This window comes from Heloderma suspectum, chromosome 2 (genome assembly GCF_057233095.1).
Source record: "Heloderma suspectum isolate Gila_16-S chromosome 2, 16-S_ref, whole genome shotgun sequence".
NCBI classification, from domain to species: Eukaryota; Metazoa; Chordata; class Lepidosauria; order Squamata; family Helodermatidae; genus Heloderma; species Heloderma suspectum.
The window spans coordinates 77,537,522-77,554,712 of record NC_139459.1 but is presented as its reverse complement, the minus strand read 5'-3'; the positions used below and the strand labels follow the sequence as shown (position 1 = coordinate 77,554,712).

General features: G+C 45.1%; 1 protein-coding gene across 5 annotated transcripts in view; it reads right to left on the bottom strand.

Annotated features, from left to right (window-relative positions):
* The window catches only part of DMXL1 (Dmx like 1), a 133,213-nt gene that overhangs the window by 57,987 nt on the left and 58,035 nt on the right, over positions 1 to 17,191 (bottom strand). For all 5 annotated transcript variants that reach the window (XM_084833929.1, XM_084833932.1, XM_084833930.1 and 2 more), the window contains 4 exons: positions 13,517 to 13,686; positions 6,089 to 6,186; positions 2,787 to 2,952; positions 1,168 to 1,420 (listed from right to left, as the gene is read on the bottom strand). In XM_084833929.1, coding sequence (XP_084690055.1) covers positions 1,168 to 1,420; positions 2,787 to 2,952; positions 6,089 to 6,186; positions 13,517 to 13,686 — 687 coding nt within the window. The remainder of the gene's footprint in view (positions 1 to 1,167; positions 1,421 to 2,786; positions 2,953 to 6,088; positions 6,187 to 13,516; positions 13,687 to 17,191) is intronic.

Genomic DNA, 17,191 nt, shown 5'->3' with positions numbered 1-17,191 from the left:
TGACTTAACAGGCAAATGGTTTATTGTGACATGCACATCCCTTGGCCTCACAAATACCTGCTCCCCTCCTCCAGCAGGGTCACAAGGAGGAGAATGGAAGCTTCTGATTTCAATTAATGGCAGTTTACCAACATGCTCAAACACTAAACTGTGGTTAATCTTAACTATGGTTAGTTCAAACAAGCCAGTTTCATAAGCTATGTTTTGAAATTGGCTTGTTTCAATGCAGTTTGTCTGGGTTCAGACATAACGTTTAATAGTGGATAGTCTAAAGTGGAATTCCACCTTGGTGCTAGAAAAAAAGAGAGGGAGGGGAAGCATGCAAGGCTCAAATCAATATAGCTGCCACAGGGGATGCTTATGCACAAAATGGCTGCTGTGGTCAGCATGGCCAGTGACAAAACATCTGGAAAGGCAAACTGGTCATGGAAAGGCAAACTGGTAAGGCTAAAAGACAAGTAACTTGCCCAAGATACTGAATACATGGCCAAGGTGATGTCTGTGACCCAAAACACAAACCCATTCCTTTGAACTCACATTTCTCTTTTGTTCAATATCACTCCTTCCCACAGTTCTCTCAACCCACAAAAGATCCACTCATCCCACACTTCCAGCACCCAAGATCAATTCACCCCTGTCACTCATTTCTCTCCCTTTCAGTACTATCCCCACATACACACATCCTTCCCACTACCCTCCTGCCAGTCCCCCAGGTTTCCCTGGCAGCAGTTTCCTGTTTTTTAAAAAACGTTTTGGCAGGTAGCTGCCCCACCCTTTTTCTTCCCTTCTGAGAAATGCTCTGTACCCATGTGGGGCCTAAAGGTATACTAGGGAGAGGACAGCTAGAGAGTGGAGTGGCTGGAGATTGGGTGTCTGCTGCTTTGGCACTGCCTATGCATTTTTTTTTAATTAAAGATTTTTGAAAAATTAACATCAGGTAGGGCAGGGTGCCTTGGTGGACAGCAAAGGGGGTGAACCTTTGCAGCTCAAAACTGCAAATGTCCCACCAGCCCAAAAAGGTTGGAGACGCCTGATCTAGACTGCCAGTCTGAACCAGCATAGCAATTCTAAGGTATACTTTACTGTCTCTTACTGATATCCCCTAAAGAGGATGACTTCTTTAATACATATTCGTACTGAAGAACATATTTGAAATGCTCAGGTTACCTTCCTCATCCAAAATGGGTTGGCTTATAAGAGTATCAAGAGCATGGCTATAATCCTCCAAAATCCAATAAGCCATACTTCGAAGAAAAGGATCAGCATGTGGGTTTGATGGACTTCCAGTGGAATGAGGTCTGCTTCCCAGAACATTCTTCTGTAGAACTGATTTGTAAGTCCCAGATGTTTCAAACTCTGGTTCATAAAGTCTTGCTATTACAAGAGCCAGCTGAATATCATTCAGTTTTTCTAGGCATACCTAATTGAACCAAACATTGGACTATTTTTAAAAACTGCTCCTATCAGCCATTGGGTTTGTTCTTAAAGTCTTAAATGTACAGGAAAGCAAGCACTGGTTCATTATAGCAAAACTCATTATTTGAATAGTTTTCCAAGTTGTCTGATATTTTGCAGTAACATCTCAAAAAAAGGATACAACCTAGCACCAAGCAGGTTTTAAACAGGCAAAGTTAGCGTTGCTATTTCCAGTAAGGGCTGCTATTACAGCTAAGGCCAAATATATAACCTTCAGGAGCCCCAGAGCCAAACATGGGAAAGACCAGAACTGGTGGTGGATGGGACCACTCTTTTTTTTTTAGTCTGTCAAATAAAATTTATCTCTCCTTCCACCTTATTTGTTTCTCCCCTTCCCTCTATATGCTTCATATCTGTTTCCCCTTTTATATAATTCTATTTTCCCAGTAAGCACATTTCTGCAATAACCTGCTCTTTGATTGTGACATACACTGACGTAGTCCAGACATAATCCTCCTGATCTAAATCACAGTTGGGAATGGAAGCTAGGCAGGGGAATCATGTGGTCTTTCCACACAGCTCCTCCAGTTCACATGAAAATTACCTCCATCCCTGTCCTCACTGGTGTTAACAATGTTTAACGGAATGGTAAATATTACAATACAAGCCAGGGTTTGAAGTTGGTTTGCAAAAGCTGGTTAAGAATGAACCCAATAAGGATTAACTACAGCTAAGGTTGGAATGGACATAACCCTTAGCTATGGTTAAGGCTATTGGAATGAGGACTGAGGGAAATTAATGCACAAGGAGAAGGTGTAGTGGTATTTTTAGAAATCCAAACATAACATTTTTTCTTGAGAGCACGTTAATATTTTTAACACATGGAAGGCCACTATCCATATAACTGCAAATGCATGGGGCTCCCACTGCCAGTTATGCACGCTAAGGTTACAAACCTCATTTTCCCAGAGAACCTGTAGCTGTGCTTGTGTGCAGAGGACTGCACCTTACCAGACTGCAGCCATAATGTAAAATTATAATCCTGTCTGTACTATTAAAACTGATTTCATAGCAAAGTAAAGACACAGACCCAACCGGCCATCCACCAGTGGAACAGAAACCACTGGTAAAATGGATTGCCCCTCACAGCTGCAGACCCCTGTGCACCCCCCAAATCTGTTCCAGAGGGTTAGGGGGCCATCTGGAGCAGATTTTGGGGAGGGGGTAGGCTGCAGAAAGGAAGAGAGTGAAGCTAAGTCTCACTGTGAGACATTGGATTCAACCCCCTATGTTTAGGCAGGATACAAAGTGGAATTTGTAAAATAAAAGATGCAGAAATACAGTTAATATTTATACTTTCATTCTGTTACCTCAACTGCATCTTTTAGGTGACCAGCCAACAAGAAAAATGCTGCAGAATGTTCAAAACGCTGTTTGCCTAGTAAAGAAAAAGCATTCTTCAATGCTGCTTTACGCCACCTGTCTTCAGTAAAATTGTGTCCAAAGAACTGTGTCATCTTAGTATCGTTTAGGGACCTGCAAATGTAAGCATTTTATAAACTTTAGGTCAATGTATTAGAAAAACCCATTTGCCAAGGACTGTGTCCACTGAGTAACATGTCAGTCTTATAGTGCTTGGCAAAAGTGTACAAGGAAGCTAGTTCCCCTGTCAATCTCAAAGGAAACATTACCCCTACAGGCAATGATGGTAACTGGCCCTTCTGAGGGAATATGCCATGACTCCAGGAGAAGATTTCCCAAAAGACTGGTAGGCCAGAACTATACATTCCCTCAACCACCGAGAGATCATAGAAGCAGAAACCTTCTTCCCAATATATTATCCCAAAATAACTCAAACAAAGCATCTAGTTGAAGCAGTCTTATCTAGATGAAACAGAGCACTCATCACACAGCCAAACCTGTTCCTGTGGGTGCACCAGTTTAGGGCAGAGCAAAAGCAATGCTATCTCCTGCTATCGATGAAAAACAGAATTGACTTTGGGCAGAAAAGAACAATCAGTCTTAAGAACTACCTTGTCCTGATGCAACATGCAGAGCTGGGGGTCAGACGACAGCGCCCCCAACTCCAGGAAAGTTCTGGCCAAAGCTACAGCCACTAGGAATACACTCTTGAGAGAACATGTGACCAGTGGCTCGAAGGGGAAGCTATAAGAGCTTTAAGTATGACCTCCGCAATGCCCCCCCCTTTGAGGAGCTTCTGCCGGGCTTTGAAAACTTGGCTGTTCAGGTGGGCGTTTGGAGTGGGTTAAGGTTTTTTAGAGCAATGTGTTTTGTTCAGTTGATTATGTAAATTTGTTGTATTTTGCACTGTTATTTGTACTGTACGCCACCTAGAGTGGCCGGGTGGCTAATAAATCTAATAAATAAATAATAATAATAAATAAGCATGCAATTCAAGTTCTGGGCCAAAAATCTATGTACGGTAGGAATACTGAGAAGTGCTCCCCTCCAAGGAATTTCCATATCCATGGATGACTAGCAAAGGAATCCCCTGCACCCTAGAACACTGTTCAGAGCTGCATCCTGATATTTTAGAGCACTAGCGCTCAGCCCCTTAAGAAGGCCAGCCTTTAGAAACTCCAGAAGCCCCAGCAGATTGTCCTCCCCTGATTTTTTTGAGGGGGTGCTGGATCTCAGGGAAACAATAAACTGGGCTGGGCTGGAAAAATGTAGAGCATATTCTTAGGCGATCGTCTCCCATACCCATGTATTTGATGTGGCCTTGGCCCAAACCCATGTGTAGTTGAGGACAGCTCCCTATCAGCCGGCATGCATCACTGGAATCAGGCAGAGGGCAACTTCTTTGAAGCTGGGGGATGCCACAGAACAAGAAGATGATGGGTTAGACCCTCAGCTAGTGCTTCTAGGGTGAAACCATTTGGAGTTATGCCCTTCTGAAGTGCAGGGTTTGTGCTAGAAAGCTGAAGAATGCAAGGGCTATTATGGCTTAGGCTTCTGTCCTACCTTCTTAGAGGCATATAAGGCCTCTTTATCTGTGGAAATGACAACAGAAGAGACCAGTCCTGCCTCAGGAGTGTCCATCACTGCTACCTTGAGATTCTCCATAACCTCCTCTGGCAGGGAATAAAGCTTAATCGCTACCCAAGTTACTAACATCCCTGATACCTGGATTCGGTGGGTAAGGCGCTGCGTCTCCTTGAGGTCTTCACGCCTGGGTTCCCACAGTCTGACCCAGCCTGTATTGCGGGGGTGGGGAGGTAAAGAACCTGGCCTACTCCATCCATTATGAATGCAGACTATCCACCAAAGCCTGAGTAGAGTGGCACAGCCTCCTTGTCGCGCCTTCCCTTTTCAACAGCCAATTCCCAGTGTCTAACTAGGATGCGTCAGACAGGACTAAGGGTGATGATGGGGGGATTTCTATTTTTTTTTAAAAAAACTAACTCTCCTTTAAAAAAAGGGCTACTGAGCTTGACAGAGCTCAGCCTGGACCCTGTTGTGTCAACACTAGGCAGGCCCAAACGGTCTGGGAGGGCAGGGTAGCCTATCCTCTTGCAGGATATTAACTCAATTGGACCCTGCCTGCTGTCCAAAGGGAGAGGCTAACTTGAAGATTATGGAATGCCCTCCAAAAGATACAGGAGAAATAAGAGTGGGAAAGAGAATGGAGCAGGCCACATGCCAAGGAGTTGTATGACTGGCCCTGGAGCGCTGTGGCCATTGCTAGCTGCATCCAAAGTCAGCAAGTGTGAGAAGCAAAGCAGCTGCAACCGTCTGCAGACTAGGAACACTGCAACGGAGCGGTGACAAATACACCGATGTGTTCAAGGAACTCAGAGGGCATCCCAGTTCAGAGCCTTGGAAGATACTGTGACTAGGGTTAGGGTATCACCTGGTTAGGGTGACATTAATCTGAACCGAAGTGTGGTGTTGGACCCAATAAAGCACAGTGGAATTTAAGTGACACTGTTCACAATACTTGTCAAGAGGATATCCTAAAACAGAACCCTATGATGTGGAGCTGTCCCGGCTAGCTCAGTAGCTACACTATCACTTGGATATCAACAAGCAGCATATGCTAATTTTACCTTTAAATTTACTTTCCAACACTCTGGAAATCATGCTGTAATATGCTGTTGTGCAAACCCTGGAAGGAGATGATTCTCCTAACTAGGATGCTCAACCAGACCAGAAGAACCCCACATAGTTTACACTCTCTCCCTCCCTTGCCTTGGGGAGGGGGGGAGCTGCTGAATATCTTGTAGGTGGGACTGGAAAAACATTTCAAGTTCTTGGGCATCAGAATTCAATGTTTATGATGCCCCATACATTTTCAGGCACCTGAGCTTCTCAGCTCCTGTCTGCAGGTTGGCATGAACACAGAGGGGTCCAGCTGTGCTAAGTAAATGTAGGCGATGGCAAGGCTGGGGCTCATTTGCTCTCCTACCCCCTCCCTTCCGAGGGGGTGCAGCTTTGGGGAGGGGCTTTGCCTGAAACCCAACGCACTATATGGGATAGCTTGGCAGACCACATTTGCCCAACAAACTGGACATGCATGACATCAACAATTATCAGGTACTTGAAATTATATAGGCTTCAAAAATTGTAATGTTCCTTGACAGCAAAAAAAGTAAAGCAACAGCGTCAGTCGTCCATATGTACTGAATTAAATCCTGTTACACAACTGTACCTGTACAATCCCCAAATCACAGCCTTCTTTTTCATTGCGAGGTAAAAAATGGCTGCATCCAGAGGGTTGTTGTTTCTCTGAAAGGCTGCTTTAGCGACCTGTGAAGATAACAAGGTGCCTAATTATTACAAATATAGTATATTTCCACACAGATGTCTGAGAACAATATTGAACAATCACTTGAGATTAAAAAAAAAATGCTTCTGCTGGCTTAAGTTTAACCAAGAGAAAAAAAGTCATGTCAATGTTGTTTATTGACAAACATGCCCATAATCCCTTATAGGCTTTGCCATACACCAAACTTATTAATAAGCTGCCAAAAGTTACTAGGCTGCTTGGGACTGGCAGAGGAGGGATGGAGAGCTGCATTTCTATGCTGGACACAGAGGCAGCTTCCCTCCTGTAGCTGCCCACTTGGTCTCTGTGCTAAGTGCTCACCCACCTGTATGAAATTCTATACACTCACCTGCATGTAATTCCTGATCACTTCTGGCTACCAGGCTAGTGCTCAGATAAAATGGTTCTTGTGGAAGGTACACTAATAGTTTTGATGGGGCCTGGGCTGAGTTGAACAACTTATTTAAGATACATTCCTACAATAATCTTTTGCTACAAAAAAGCAACGTAAAGTATGGAAGTACAATGGGACAGTGCACATATGGGCTAAAGAGAAATCATGGATTTGCTTCATTGGTCTTTTTCACAATTTTTTTTTTCTCATTGGAAGTGTTCAGGGGGATGGATTGGGAGCAGGCTTTGGTTCTCATATTTAGTTTCCCTGTAAGGAATGATTGAACTAGGAGAAACCATGGAAAATCAGTCTGAGAAATCAACTCTTCTTTATAGAGGGAACATGTGAAGTTGAGGCTTGCTTCTGGTCCTTGGCTCATTTAACCCTCACCAGCTGATATATCACAGGCAACTAAGGGAAAACAACCTGTTGCTGTCTCAAGGATGTAGTTATATGGGAATAACTGATTCATTATAACCACATTACTTCCAAATTAGCAGTGAAAAGTAACATGAAAGTTCCCCAAAGTTACAGAAATGTGCATCAAGGCAAGCCACTCTTCAGCTTAGAAGGGAAGTTTGTGTGCAAAGCCCCTTCCACTGGCTTGCCTGGCCCAGCTGCCATATGGCACCTCCACTCTTAGACCATCAGTGGCCAGCCAGTCTACATGAACGGAAGAGAGCAGATGAGCAGGGTCCCTTTCCATCTCCCTATATTGATCCTAATAGCATGTAACAACAATGCATGGCTTAATTAACCCATGGGTTGTGGAACTGTGGGTTGTTGTTATGTCCAAATCCAGGACTATGGGTTAACTGTGGATTTACCACAAGCCACCCACAAAGAGAACCTATGGCTTGTTGTGAACTGTGGGTTGTTCAAACCATGGGCTGTCATTATGCACAAACCCAGAATCGTTGATTGTTTCAGCACGTGACAAAGGCGGCAAGCAGGAGTGGTAAAAATTGTCTTCCTTTACAAGCAGAGACATCAGTCTGCCTAGCAACAACAGTGAGGGCAATCATACTACCTCCTGCAGTTCGCAGCTTCCCATAAAAACTGCTGGTTTTTTTTTAATGTTGCTTTGTGTTTCAACAAGCAACTTGGTCTTATCTCTATTGAACGTCCTTGAAGAACTGTGGCTATGCTATCCCAACTTAGTTGTGTCTGCACCTCAGAGTATCCCAAAATACCAAATAGGCAGTTTAATCAAGAGTTGCCCCTTCAACTTCAAACTTCAAGGCCTTGAGATGCCTTCCCTGCCTAGAAAAGAAAACATTTGGAGTAGTCTAAGGACACTCCAAAATCCCTCCATATGTTGTGACTGTGGAAGAAGGTGGGCCAAGAGCTTTCTTCGGACCACATATTGTCCCAACTTCTCTGTAGCCACTTCTATGGATCAAGCTGCCAGCACATCTGTGATGGCTAAGAGATCTCTATGCTCACCAAAGTCCAGAATGGAGGAGGACTAATCTGCCTCACTTTTCTCTACTGGTGATTCCAACTCACAAGCCTCGTGGTTATCACAGGTCCATTCTCAGGCCAGCGGAACCAAAGAAAGCCAAAGAATATGCACTTGGTTTTGGACTGATGCTGAATTAGCCATATTCAAGGATCTCTAGATCAGTAAGGAGGCACAGAAGGCCTTACAGAGCACCTATAGATATGACACGGTGTTAACATGGTTTTCTGATAAAATGTCAGCAAGAGGCTTTGCTCTTATCCCTGCACAGCGCAGGGAAAAGGTGCACAGATTGAGGTTTAAAGAGATAATGACCCACAACAAGTGCTTGAATGTTGAACCACGCATCATGCTGTTCTATGATAAGTTGGCGACAATAATACTGCTAGACTAGAGGGATGTGACTGACATCTGGGTTTACCACTGGCAGTGGCATCCTGGTGTCACAACACCCAAGAGTTAGGCATTGCCCACTGATGGTCAGCCTTTCTCCAACCAGGGAGTCACCATTGCCTACTCCAAGCCCATCAAGAACGTTGGCTGCACAGAGAGTGGGTGTGCATCAATCTCCACCTGCACCACTTATACACAGTTCAGGAACGACAACACTTGTGGACCCTTCTTTGTCCTGGGAAAAGGAGCATCAGCTGTCACACCATACCATAACAGATCTTGATGGACTCCTCATATGCTCTCTGATCTGCTCAGGTGCTTCTCTTCCCATAGAAGAACTTGCACTTGAAAGTGCACTTCATCTGGAGTTAGAGGAAGAGGTGAGTGGTAGAAACAATGAAGCTCTGCTGCTCGACCCAGAATTAGCTCATCTTTTTTTGGAACTGAGAAACCCTTCGTTCGTTGAATTCCCCCCAAGAAAGGGCAGTTGGACATCGTGGAATACATAGAGGAACCCGGCAAGTTAAGATGCTGCCTCCCAAGGGAGGGTGTGTGGTTGTGACTGCAAAATACAAAATACATGGAAAGGTGCTATGGATGGGTTGTTTTCCAAACTTATAATGAAGGACTGGAAATTGGTACTATTATATGAATATGACTCAAGAGGTTCTAGTGTCTGCATTGTGGTTCCATTTGTGAACAATAACATGTGCATCTGAGGACAATGTATTTAAAAGTAGGTCCTAGCTAATGTGATAGTGTTTAAGTTCTGTCTTGCATGTTTTTTTCTCTTCCCACCCGACATCTTATACAACCAAACAGCAGAGGCACAGGAAGAGGAGCTGCAGCTCGAAGCAGAGAACTTGCTCCACAGGAGGCCACAGACATTCCAGTTCTAGGAGCACTGGAGGAGGGAGTGGAAGGAGAGGCGCTGCTGACAAATGCTCTGAGCACAGCATGTTTGAGGAACAGGCGTAAAACAGATCATGTCCAGCTTGCTAGAGACTTGGTGTGCAATACAAACAACAGGGAAGTGGACACATGAAGTTCTTTTAGAGCATGATGAACATGAGAGTCATTGAAGGGTGAGTGAATGTTTCCTGACTGTGTGGGCGACAAAGCACATTGCTCAAAGCACTCATGGCTCAGGAATGCTTTGACAACTGCTCTGAGAGAAGGTATTCAGGCCTCAGACAGGATTTTTGAAAGAGCCATGGTGGAAAGGACTGCTGTGATGGAAAGGCAGACCAACGTATTAGAAATGTTATCAAGCAGCCTTGACAGCCGCAGTTCTAGAACAGCAGGCTCCAGCCACCTACCTGTCAGGGTGGATACTGAGCCAATAGAGCCCCAGAGTAGTTCTGATTCTGAGGAGGACCAGCCACCCATGGGAGAGGAGCTCGCTCATCTCTCACAGGCACAGCGGCAGGGAGAGATTCCTCCCGCCTGCATTCCTGAGATAGTGACCCTAGCAGTGAGAGAGCTGGGGATGGGATCCTGCTGGATGCTCAGCGGAGATGGAGGGCGCCGAGAGGCGGCACTCTGCCTGCTTGGCACTAAAACAATGGTTGTGTCCCGAGGATCCCTGGGTAAGAAGGAGGACCTCTCCATAGCTCATAAGTTCAGAGTTTTCCCACTCTTCCCCTTCAAACGGGGACCAATTGCCTTACCCGGAGCATAGGCTACTCTGCTAACTACCCCAGTGTGTTTCCTTGCTTAGTCGCTGGTGATTAGCATCTGAAAGAGTCATTAAGTTGTAAAGCAATAAAGCCTTGGAAAGAATCCCTTTCGTCTGTGTCGTGAGTTGGCTATTGGAGGGGACTTAAAGAGGCACCTAGGGCGCTCCTGACACTACCATCCATTCCCATATGCCCCATAACAGTGTCTGCCCACACCAGCTCACTTTCAACATGTAAAGCGTGCTCAAGTACCCGATGTCGGGTCTCCAGTCCAAGCTCTTTGGTCTCATCATCTGCTGCTTCAGCCTACTGTTCCTGGCACACACCAAGCAGAGCCTTTTATGGAACAACAATACAGCCATCAAGAGCAACAGGTACCTTTTGAAAGGCAGCAACAGCACCCTGAGGATAGAAGGGCATCAACAGGTACCACAACAAGTACAGTGGGCCCACATTTGGATGGAAGAAGGCATCCCTCCCCAAGCTGGTGTCCTACCTGAGTATGCCTATCCTGAAGTGGAAAGAGGTGGCGGCCCTGGTCTTCAATCCCCTGGTGTAGTCATTCTTCTCCGCCCTGCCCCCGCCACATGTAATTAACTAACTCTTCCATTGATCTCTATCCATTGCTCATTCCAGATCCTTCCTTTACTGTTAAGTTCCAGTACTATACTCTTCAACTGGTGCCCCATTGTTCTTCACAACACAAGAATTTAGGGGCGTTTCCGTCTCAAGGACAACACTCTCTAGTACTGTGCAACAAAGCTGCAGTGGAAGGCCAGCTAGCTCATGAGATGAGCTGGAAAGAAGGACATTTCTAGGTTTCCAAAGAGACTAGAAGGAAAATGGGGGTACACAGTCATGTTTGAAGCACAGGACTGCCTCCCTCTGTAGAAAAGCCAGATGCATGAAAAGTGCATTCGTATGTGCTTGCAGGACAGGGAAAGGGGGAGGGACATGTGAATAAGGCCATTATTGTGTGAGTAGCTATGTACCTTTCCTTCTGTTCCCCCACTGCAGCTGGGATGAAAGGAGATATGATTGCCATAGCATGTACAGTCCTTAGACTAGAGAGAGTGGTATTCTGGCCATGTGTATGCAGAGTTGAAGAAGGGGCCATTAGGGAGAATAGCTTCTCCTCTTAAGCTGGAAGCTCTGCTGTATAGTTCAGCTACCAGCACACAGCACCTCACACAAAGACTTAGGTAACGGGAAGATAGATGTAAAGCCCTTGCAGCTAACAGTGTAAAATTTTCCCTTAGAGCAGTTGTCAATGGGGAAGATTAGGCAAATAGAGAGTAAGTGCCATCCTTACAGATCCCAGATCCCTCCAACAGTTAGCACTTGCTTGCTCACTGTAAATGTGCCCACGCTCTCTGTGACTGTAGCTCACTGCTCAGATTTCAAAGTCTGAAAAGCAACAATGGCTGACAACACTGCACTTATGGCCACCGTCTATGCAATTCTGCATTGCATCAATGAGAACTGCAACTGTGCAGAGAAGATGTTCCAAAGGTGCTTACGGAAAGCAACAGTGGAACCTCTACAGCATCACCTGAACACAGTTGTACTGCTGATAATTCCATACTGTGCTTTGCAAGAGAACACCTTTATGGCCACCAGTGCCACCTTAGAAGAATGGGCAGGAAAATGGTCTCTGCTGTACAACAAGCACAAGTAGCCCTGGCAAGATTCGCAAGGGTGGAGCAACTGATCTCAAATCTATCCACTAGGTGTTGCTAGAGCCTGCTGAGAACAGAAACAGTGTAGCTGTCAATGCTCAAGCTAGACAAATGGAATGATGCTTGGTTCTGCAGCAGTTTCCGGATGTCCCATGAAACCTTTGACACTATCACCAACAAAATTGGTCCCACAATCCAAAGGCAAGATACAGAAATGTGGGTTGCCATCTCAGTAAAAAAATGACTAGCATTAACCCTGTACAAATTTGCATTCAACCTCGGCTATCCACCAGTCAACACCATCAGCAAATCAACAGCCTGTGAAAATTTCTGGGAAACTGTGTGAGTGCTGAATGAACTGTACCTGGCTGATGTGATAAAGTAGGGTGATGAGAAAAAAGCCCCATGCCAATTTCAAACCTATCTACTATGTAACCTAAATAAGCAATCATTAAAATATTGCACATAGGAGGCAGCCTTGAAAAGTTCTCTGCCAGGGAAATGCAGCAGCAGGGAAGGAGGAGGGGGGAGGGGGGTGTTGGCTGAAAGAACTAGATCTAAAGTAATGATGGGTCCTGGGGCGGCACAGACTTGAGGGAAGGGTGTGTAGCTTCCTGCAGGGTTTGCAGGAAGGGGAGTGCCAGGAAACTTCTGCTTTTTCCGCCTTCCACTGCCACCCCCACTCACTGCTCTGAAAGTGAAATCCATTCCTAGTGGTCTAGCGGGAGCCTGCCTATGAAAGTGCTTTGCAAGGGAAACAAAGCAGAAAGGAAGGAAGGAGAGGGAGGTGTTGGTCAGCTGCAGACCGAGTCTTAACATAATGGAGGGTGCAGTGTCATGTAAGCTTTGAGTGGAGTCAGTAGAAGGTATGGCAGGGAAATTTGGGTGGGGTGGGGTGGTCGAGGTTGATGGAAGACCATGAATGAACACACAGCTGTGGCCTTTTAGGGTAAGCTGGTTGGGGGGAGGGGGGAAGGGGGAGTTTTCCCTGCTGGGTAGACACCATGGGGCAGAAGGAGGGTGCCGAGTTGAAAGGGGATTTGTTGGCGCCTGCAAGCATTGTCGAGTCTAGTGGCTCCTTCCAGCCCCAGTGGCAAACCCAGCAGGTAGGAACGGTTTCCTGTTCGCTCAGTCCAAGGTTTCAAGCGGCTGTAGAGAAAGCAGGAGACGGGGGTGTGTGTGTGTGTGTGTGTGTGTGTGTGTGTGAGTATGTCATCAGGACAGTACGAGCATTCCCGGGAGTAGCCAAAGATTATTATATGGCCAGAACACAGAGCGAACCAGTGACAAAGAGGCTGCTGACGTGGTGAAGCTTTGCCAGTGGTTGCCCACTCAGCGAGGTTGCAAAAGATCCTGGGATATGGGCTGGGAGTCAGTGAGGCAGGCAGAAAAAAAAACAACCCACGAATTGGTTGGTAAAACAAGCCATGATGTGCTTGATCATCTGGTGGCCAATTCATGGATTAACTCAACAAGCCATGGGCTGTTGTTATGTGAGAACAGGGTCAGTAACTCATATGTATTTCCTTATCTACCTTGCATTTTTCTGTTAAAAGGGGAATATAAAGTACATTATTTTTAGTTATCCATATTAAAAACATTTTTTTCTGCTTAAAAACTGCTCAGATCAACTGTACCATACTGTAATAGCAGAATGAAGGTTTAGAGCATGATATAATCCAGTTTATTATAAACTGCAGTTACCTTCTCAAAGCATCTGCGCAAACTATGGGTGTTTCGAACCCACCATCCTACACCCATAGCTCTGAGTTCTGACCAGGTTGGATCACCTTTTTGCATTGCAGGTAGCATGTGTAGCAGTTCTTCTTCAGCTACTGAATGAAATGCCCAGGCAAAATGACTAGAAGACAAACCTAAATTATCCAAAAAGATTAGCTGTAAACTGTTTAGTTAACATGCTAACTTGATAAATTAAAAACCCTTTTACTTGTACTAAACTTTTTAAAGGCTTTGTAGACATAACCACCAAGATCTCACGTTACTTACTTTAATTTCGGTGTATAACTTCTTGCAGATAGATGCGTTATTAGATTCAGAAGTCATAAAATGCAATATGTAGGTATTTGATGAATTGCTTGTTTAAGTAGCCAAAATACAAAAGGATCTGGATTTAATTTCAGACTGGAATGTTGGGTATTTGTCATGAAACTCCATTCTGGATTGGTGGAATGGAGGCATCCAAGGATTGGGTTCTCTCTCCTTACCACTCAAGGAAGGCAGGGATCACATGAATGATCTCTGAAGGAAGTCCTGGTCCTCCAGTTCCACCTCCAGGTTGGCCAAGCTCGAAACAAAATACTGGAAAAGACCAGGAGAGGACAAAAAAGCAGAGCCAGAAAATAAACTCAACAGGCAGAAAGCATGTTGGAGGGCAAGGCAACATGGAGTATGCAGAGCAGGCCAATCAGGTAAGGAAAATTATGACAGCCACGTAAAGGGTGAGATTGGATACCTCCACCCCACCAACCTAAAATGGACTGCCTTGGTAAGTATCCAACATGCCATTCCCTGGTTGGTGGGTAGGAGGAAGCATCCAAGGATTCAGATGAGCCCAAGCTACCCCACTTCTTGGGAGTGGGCTAGAGGTTGACAGTATTTGGGAAAGACCACTCTGGAGAATGCTTTCCAGAGGAGTAGTCATGTTAATCTGTAGCAGCAAAAACAACAGAGTCTTGTGGCACCTTAAAGTCTGACAAATTTCTTCTAGCATAAGCTTTCATGCACACATTATAGCTAGCCCAATAATGCATCTTCATCTGTTAGTTTTAAATTTATGGGGGAGTGTTCTAATGCAAACAGCGGACGGATGAGGAATTTAACAGTTTTAGCCTCCCCTCAGCTCCACCCCCAGCATATACATATAGATCTGCCAATGTGATGTTTAACACCATGCTTTTGATGATGTGGACAGTGTCCATAAAAGGTAATGCCAGAAAAAATGGTTAGTCTTTAAGTTGCCATAAGACTTCGTTGCTTCTGGAGAACTTGTCTCCCAAAGACAGCCTCCACTGAGGCAAATTGGTCTAGCCTGAAGTGATTGGTAAATGTGTTAGGGTTTGCCCAAGTTGCCACCCTGCAAATTTCCACTAGTGATTCATTAGTGGAGAAAACTGCTGAAGCGCTTGCAGATCACATGGAGTGTCTGGTAAGATGTGAGGGCTGTAGCAGATGTTGCAAGTCATATATAGTGACAATACAGGCTTTAACAGATCTAGCAATGGTGATCTGAACACCTTCCAGCCTAGGGAAGTGGGGTGGAAAGATATGAATAATGAATCACTGCATCTGAAAGATTTGTTTCTATGTATGTAGATTTTGAGTGCCCTCTGCACATCCAGCTTGTGCCATGCCTTCAGAAGGATGAGAGGGGTTAGTGCAGAAGGAAGGAAGTACAAGCTCCTGAAAGTGGTGAAACAAGAAGTTAATCCAAAGAAGTATGTACGCAGACTGACAAAGTCCTTCCCTTTGGTGCTCAAACACTCCGAGGGAGGTATAAGTGGGCAAGATTCCTCCTCTTGGACTTGGATTAGAGTTCTCAAGGTTGCTGATTCCCAAACCTTGCACTGCACTGCAGTGGTTCCCTTCCTACTTGGATGGCTGATTCCAGAAGGTGGTGCTGGGGGATTATTGCTCTGTGCCCTGGCAATTATGCCATGGAATTTCACAGGGCTCTATTTTATCCCCTATGCTGTTCAGCATCTACATGAAACCGCTGGGGGAGGTTATCCAGAGGTATGGGATGACGTGCTATCAGTATGTGGATGACACCCAGCTCTATCTCTTTCTCATCAAAACCAGGTGAGGCAGAGGCTGTTCTGAACCAGTGCCTGGGCATGGCAATGGACTTGGATGAGGGCCAATAAACTGAAACTCAACCCAGACATGACAGAGGTATTGTCAGCCTCTGGTTTGTCTGCCTGGCTAGGTAATGCTCAACCTGTTCTGGAGGGGGTTGCACTACCCCTAAAGGATCGGGTTTATAGTTTGGGGGTGCTCTTGGACCCAGAACTGTCACTTGAGGCACAGGTGAACTCAGTGGCATGGAGCACGTTTTATCAGCTTAGGCTGGTATACCAACTACACACTTATCTGGATAGAGATAGCCTAGCTACAGTTATCCATGCTCTGATAACTTGTCGTCTGCAACTTCTCGTCTGCAACTCCTCGTACTGCAATGCGTTATATGTGGGGCTGCCTTTGAAAATAGTCTAGAAACTTCAGCTAGTCCAAAATAGGGCAGCAAGACTGTTAACAGGGACTGGCCAATGAAATCACATTACACCAGTACTTTACCAGCTGCACTGGCCGCCAGTCCATTTCCGGGCCTGATTCAAAGTGCTGTTATTAACATTCAAAGCCCTAAACAGCTTGGGGCCAGGGTATCTGAAGGATCACCTCTTCCCATATGTGCCTGTCTGGACCCTAAGATCATCCTCAGGGGTCCTTGTCTGTCAGCCCCTGCCAAAGGAAGTGAGTTGGGTGGCTACCAGGAAGAGGGCCTTTTCTGCTGTTGACCCCCAGCTGTGGAATGAGTTCCCTAGAGAGGTTTGCCTGGTGCCTACATTGTACTCCTTCTGGCACCAGGTGAAGACCTTTTATTCTCCCAGTATTTTAGCATTTAGCTTCCTAGTCTTTTAGCTCTGGTGTTTTAAAACCTACATTTTAAATCTCTGCATTGCTGCTATATTTTATTCTGGTTGTATTGTTATATTGTGGTTTTAAGAGTCCATATTTTATACTGTTTTATGTTGCACTTTGTGGTTCTGATTTTTGTGAACTACTCAGACAGCTTCGGCTATTGGGCGGTATAGAAATGAAATAAAAATAAAATTTAAAAATTAAAATAGCCTCCCCCCAATGGAGATGCCAAACTTCATATCAGACAACATGTAGGGGCTCTGTAGGAGCAAGGGAGCTTCTTTTAAGTAACAATCAAGGTTGAAAAAGGAGCTTAGAAATTTTAATGTATTTTTTTAGAATATAGAAAAGAAGACCTCTAAGAGTAATGATTGTCCTGGGTGAAAATAATGAAGGAAAGTGGAAGCAGAGCTGGAGGAACAGGGCTTCTTCAAAGATCATGTGATCGTTGCCTTCCTGGGCAGTGAAAGGAGCTAACCCAATTCTTGGATGCCTCCTCCCACCAATTAGGTTCTATGAACCCTGATGAGACCAACCCAGAACCAGAACAATCACCACCAGACTAACCTGTTTGCCCATTCAAATAAACAAAGTGCAGCTGTTCAGTGGAAACCATGTTATAATAGGTCTACTCCTGACCAATACAATGCAGAGCTTTCTGATCCCACAAGCCCACATTTCCTCAAAAATAATCCTATTTGTTCCTATAAACAATTGTCT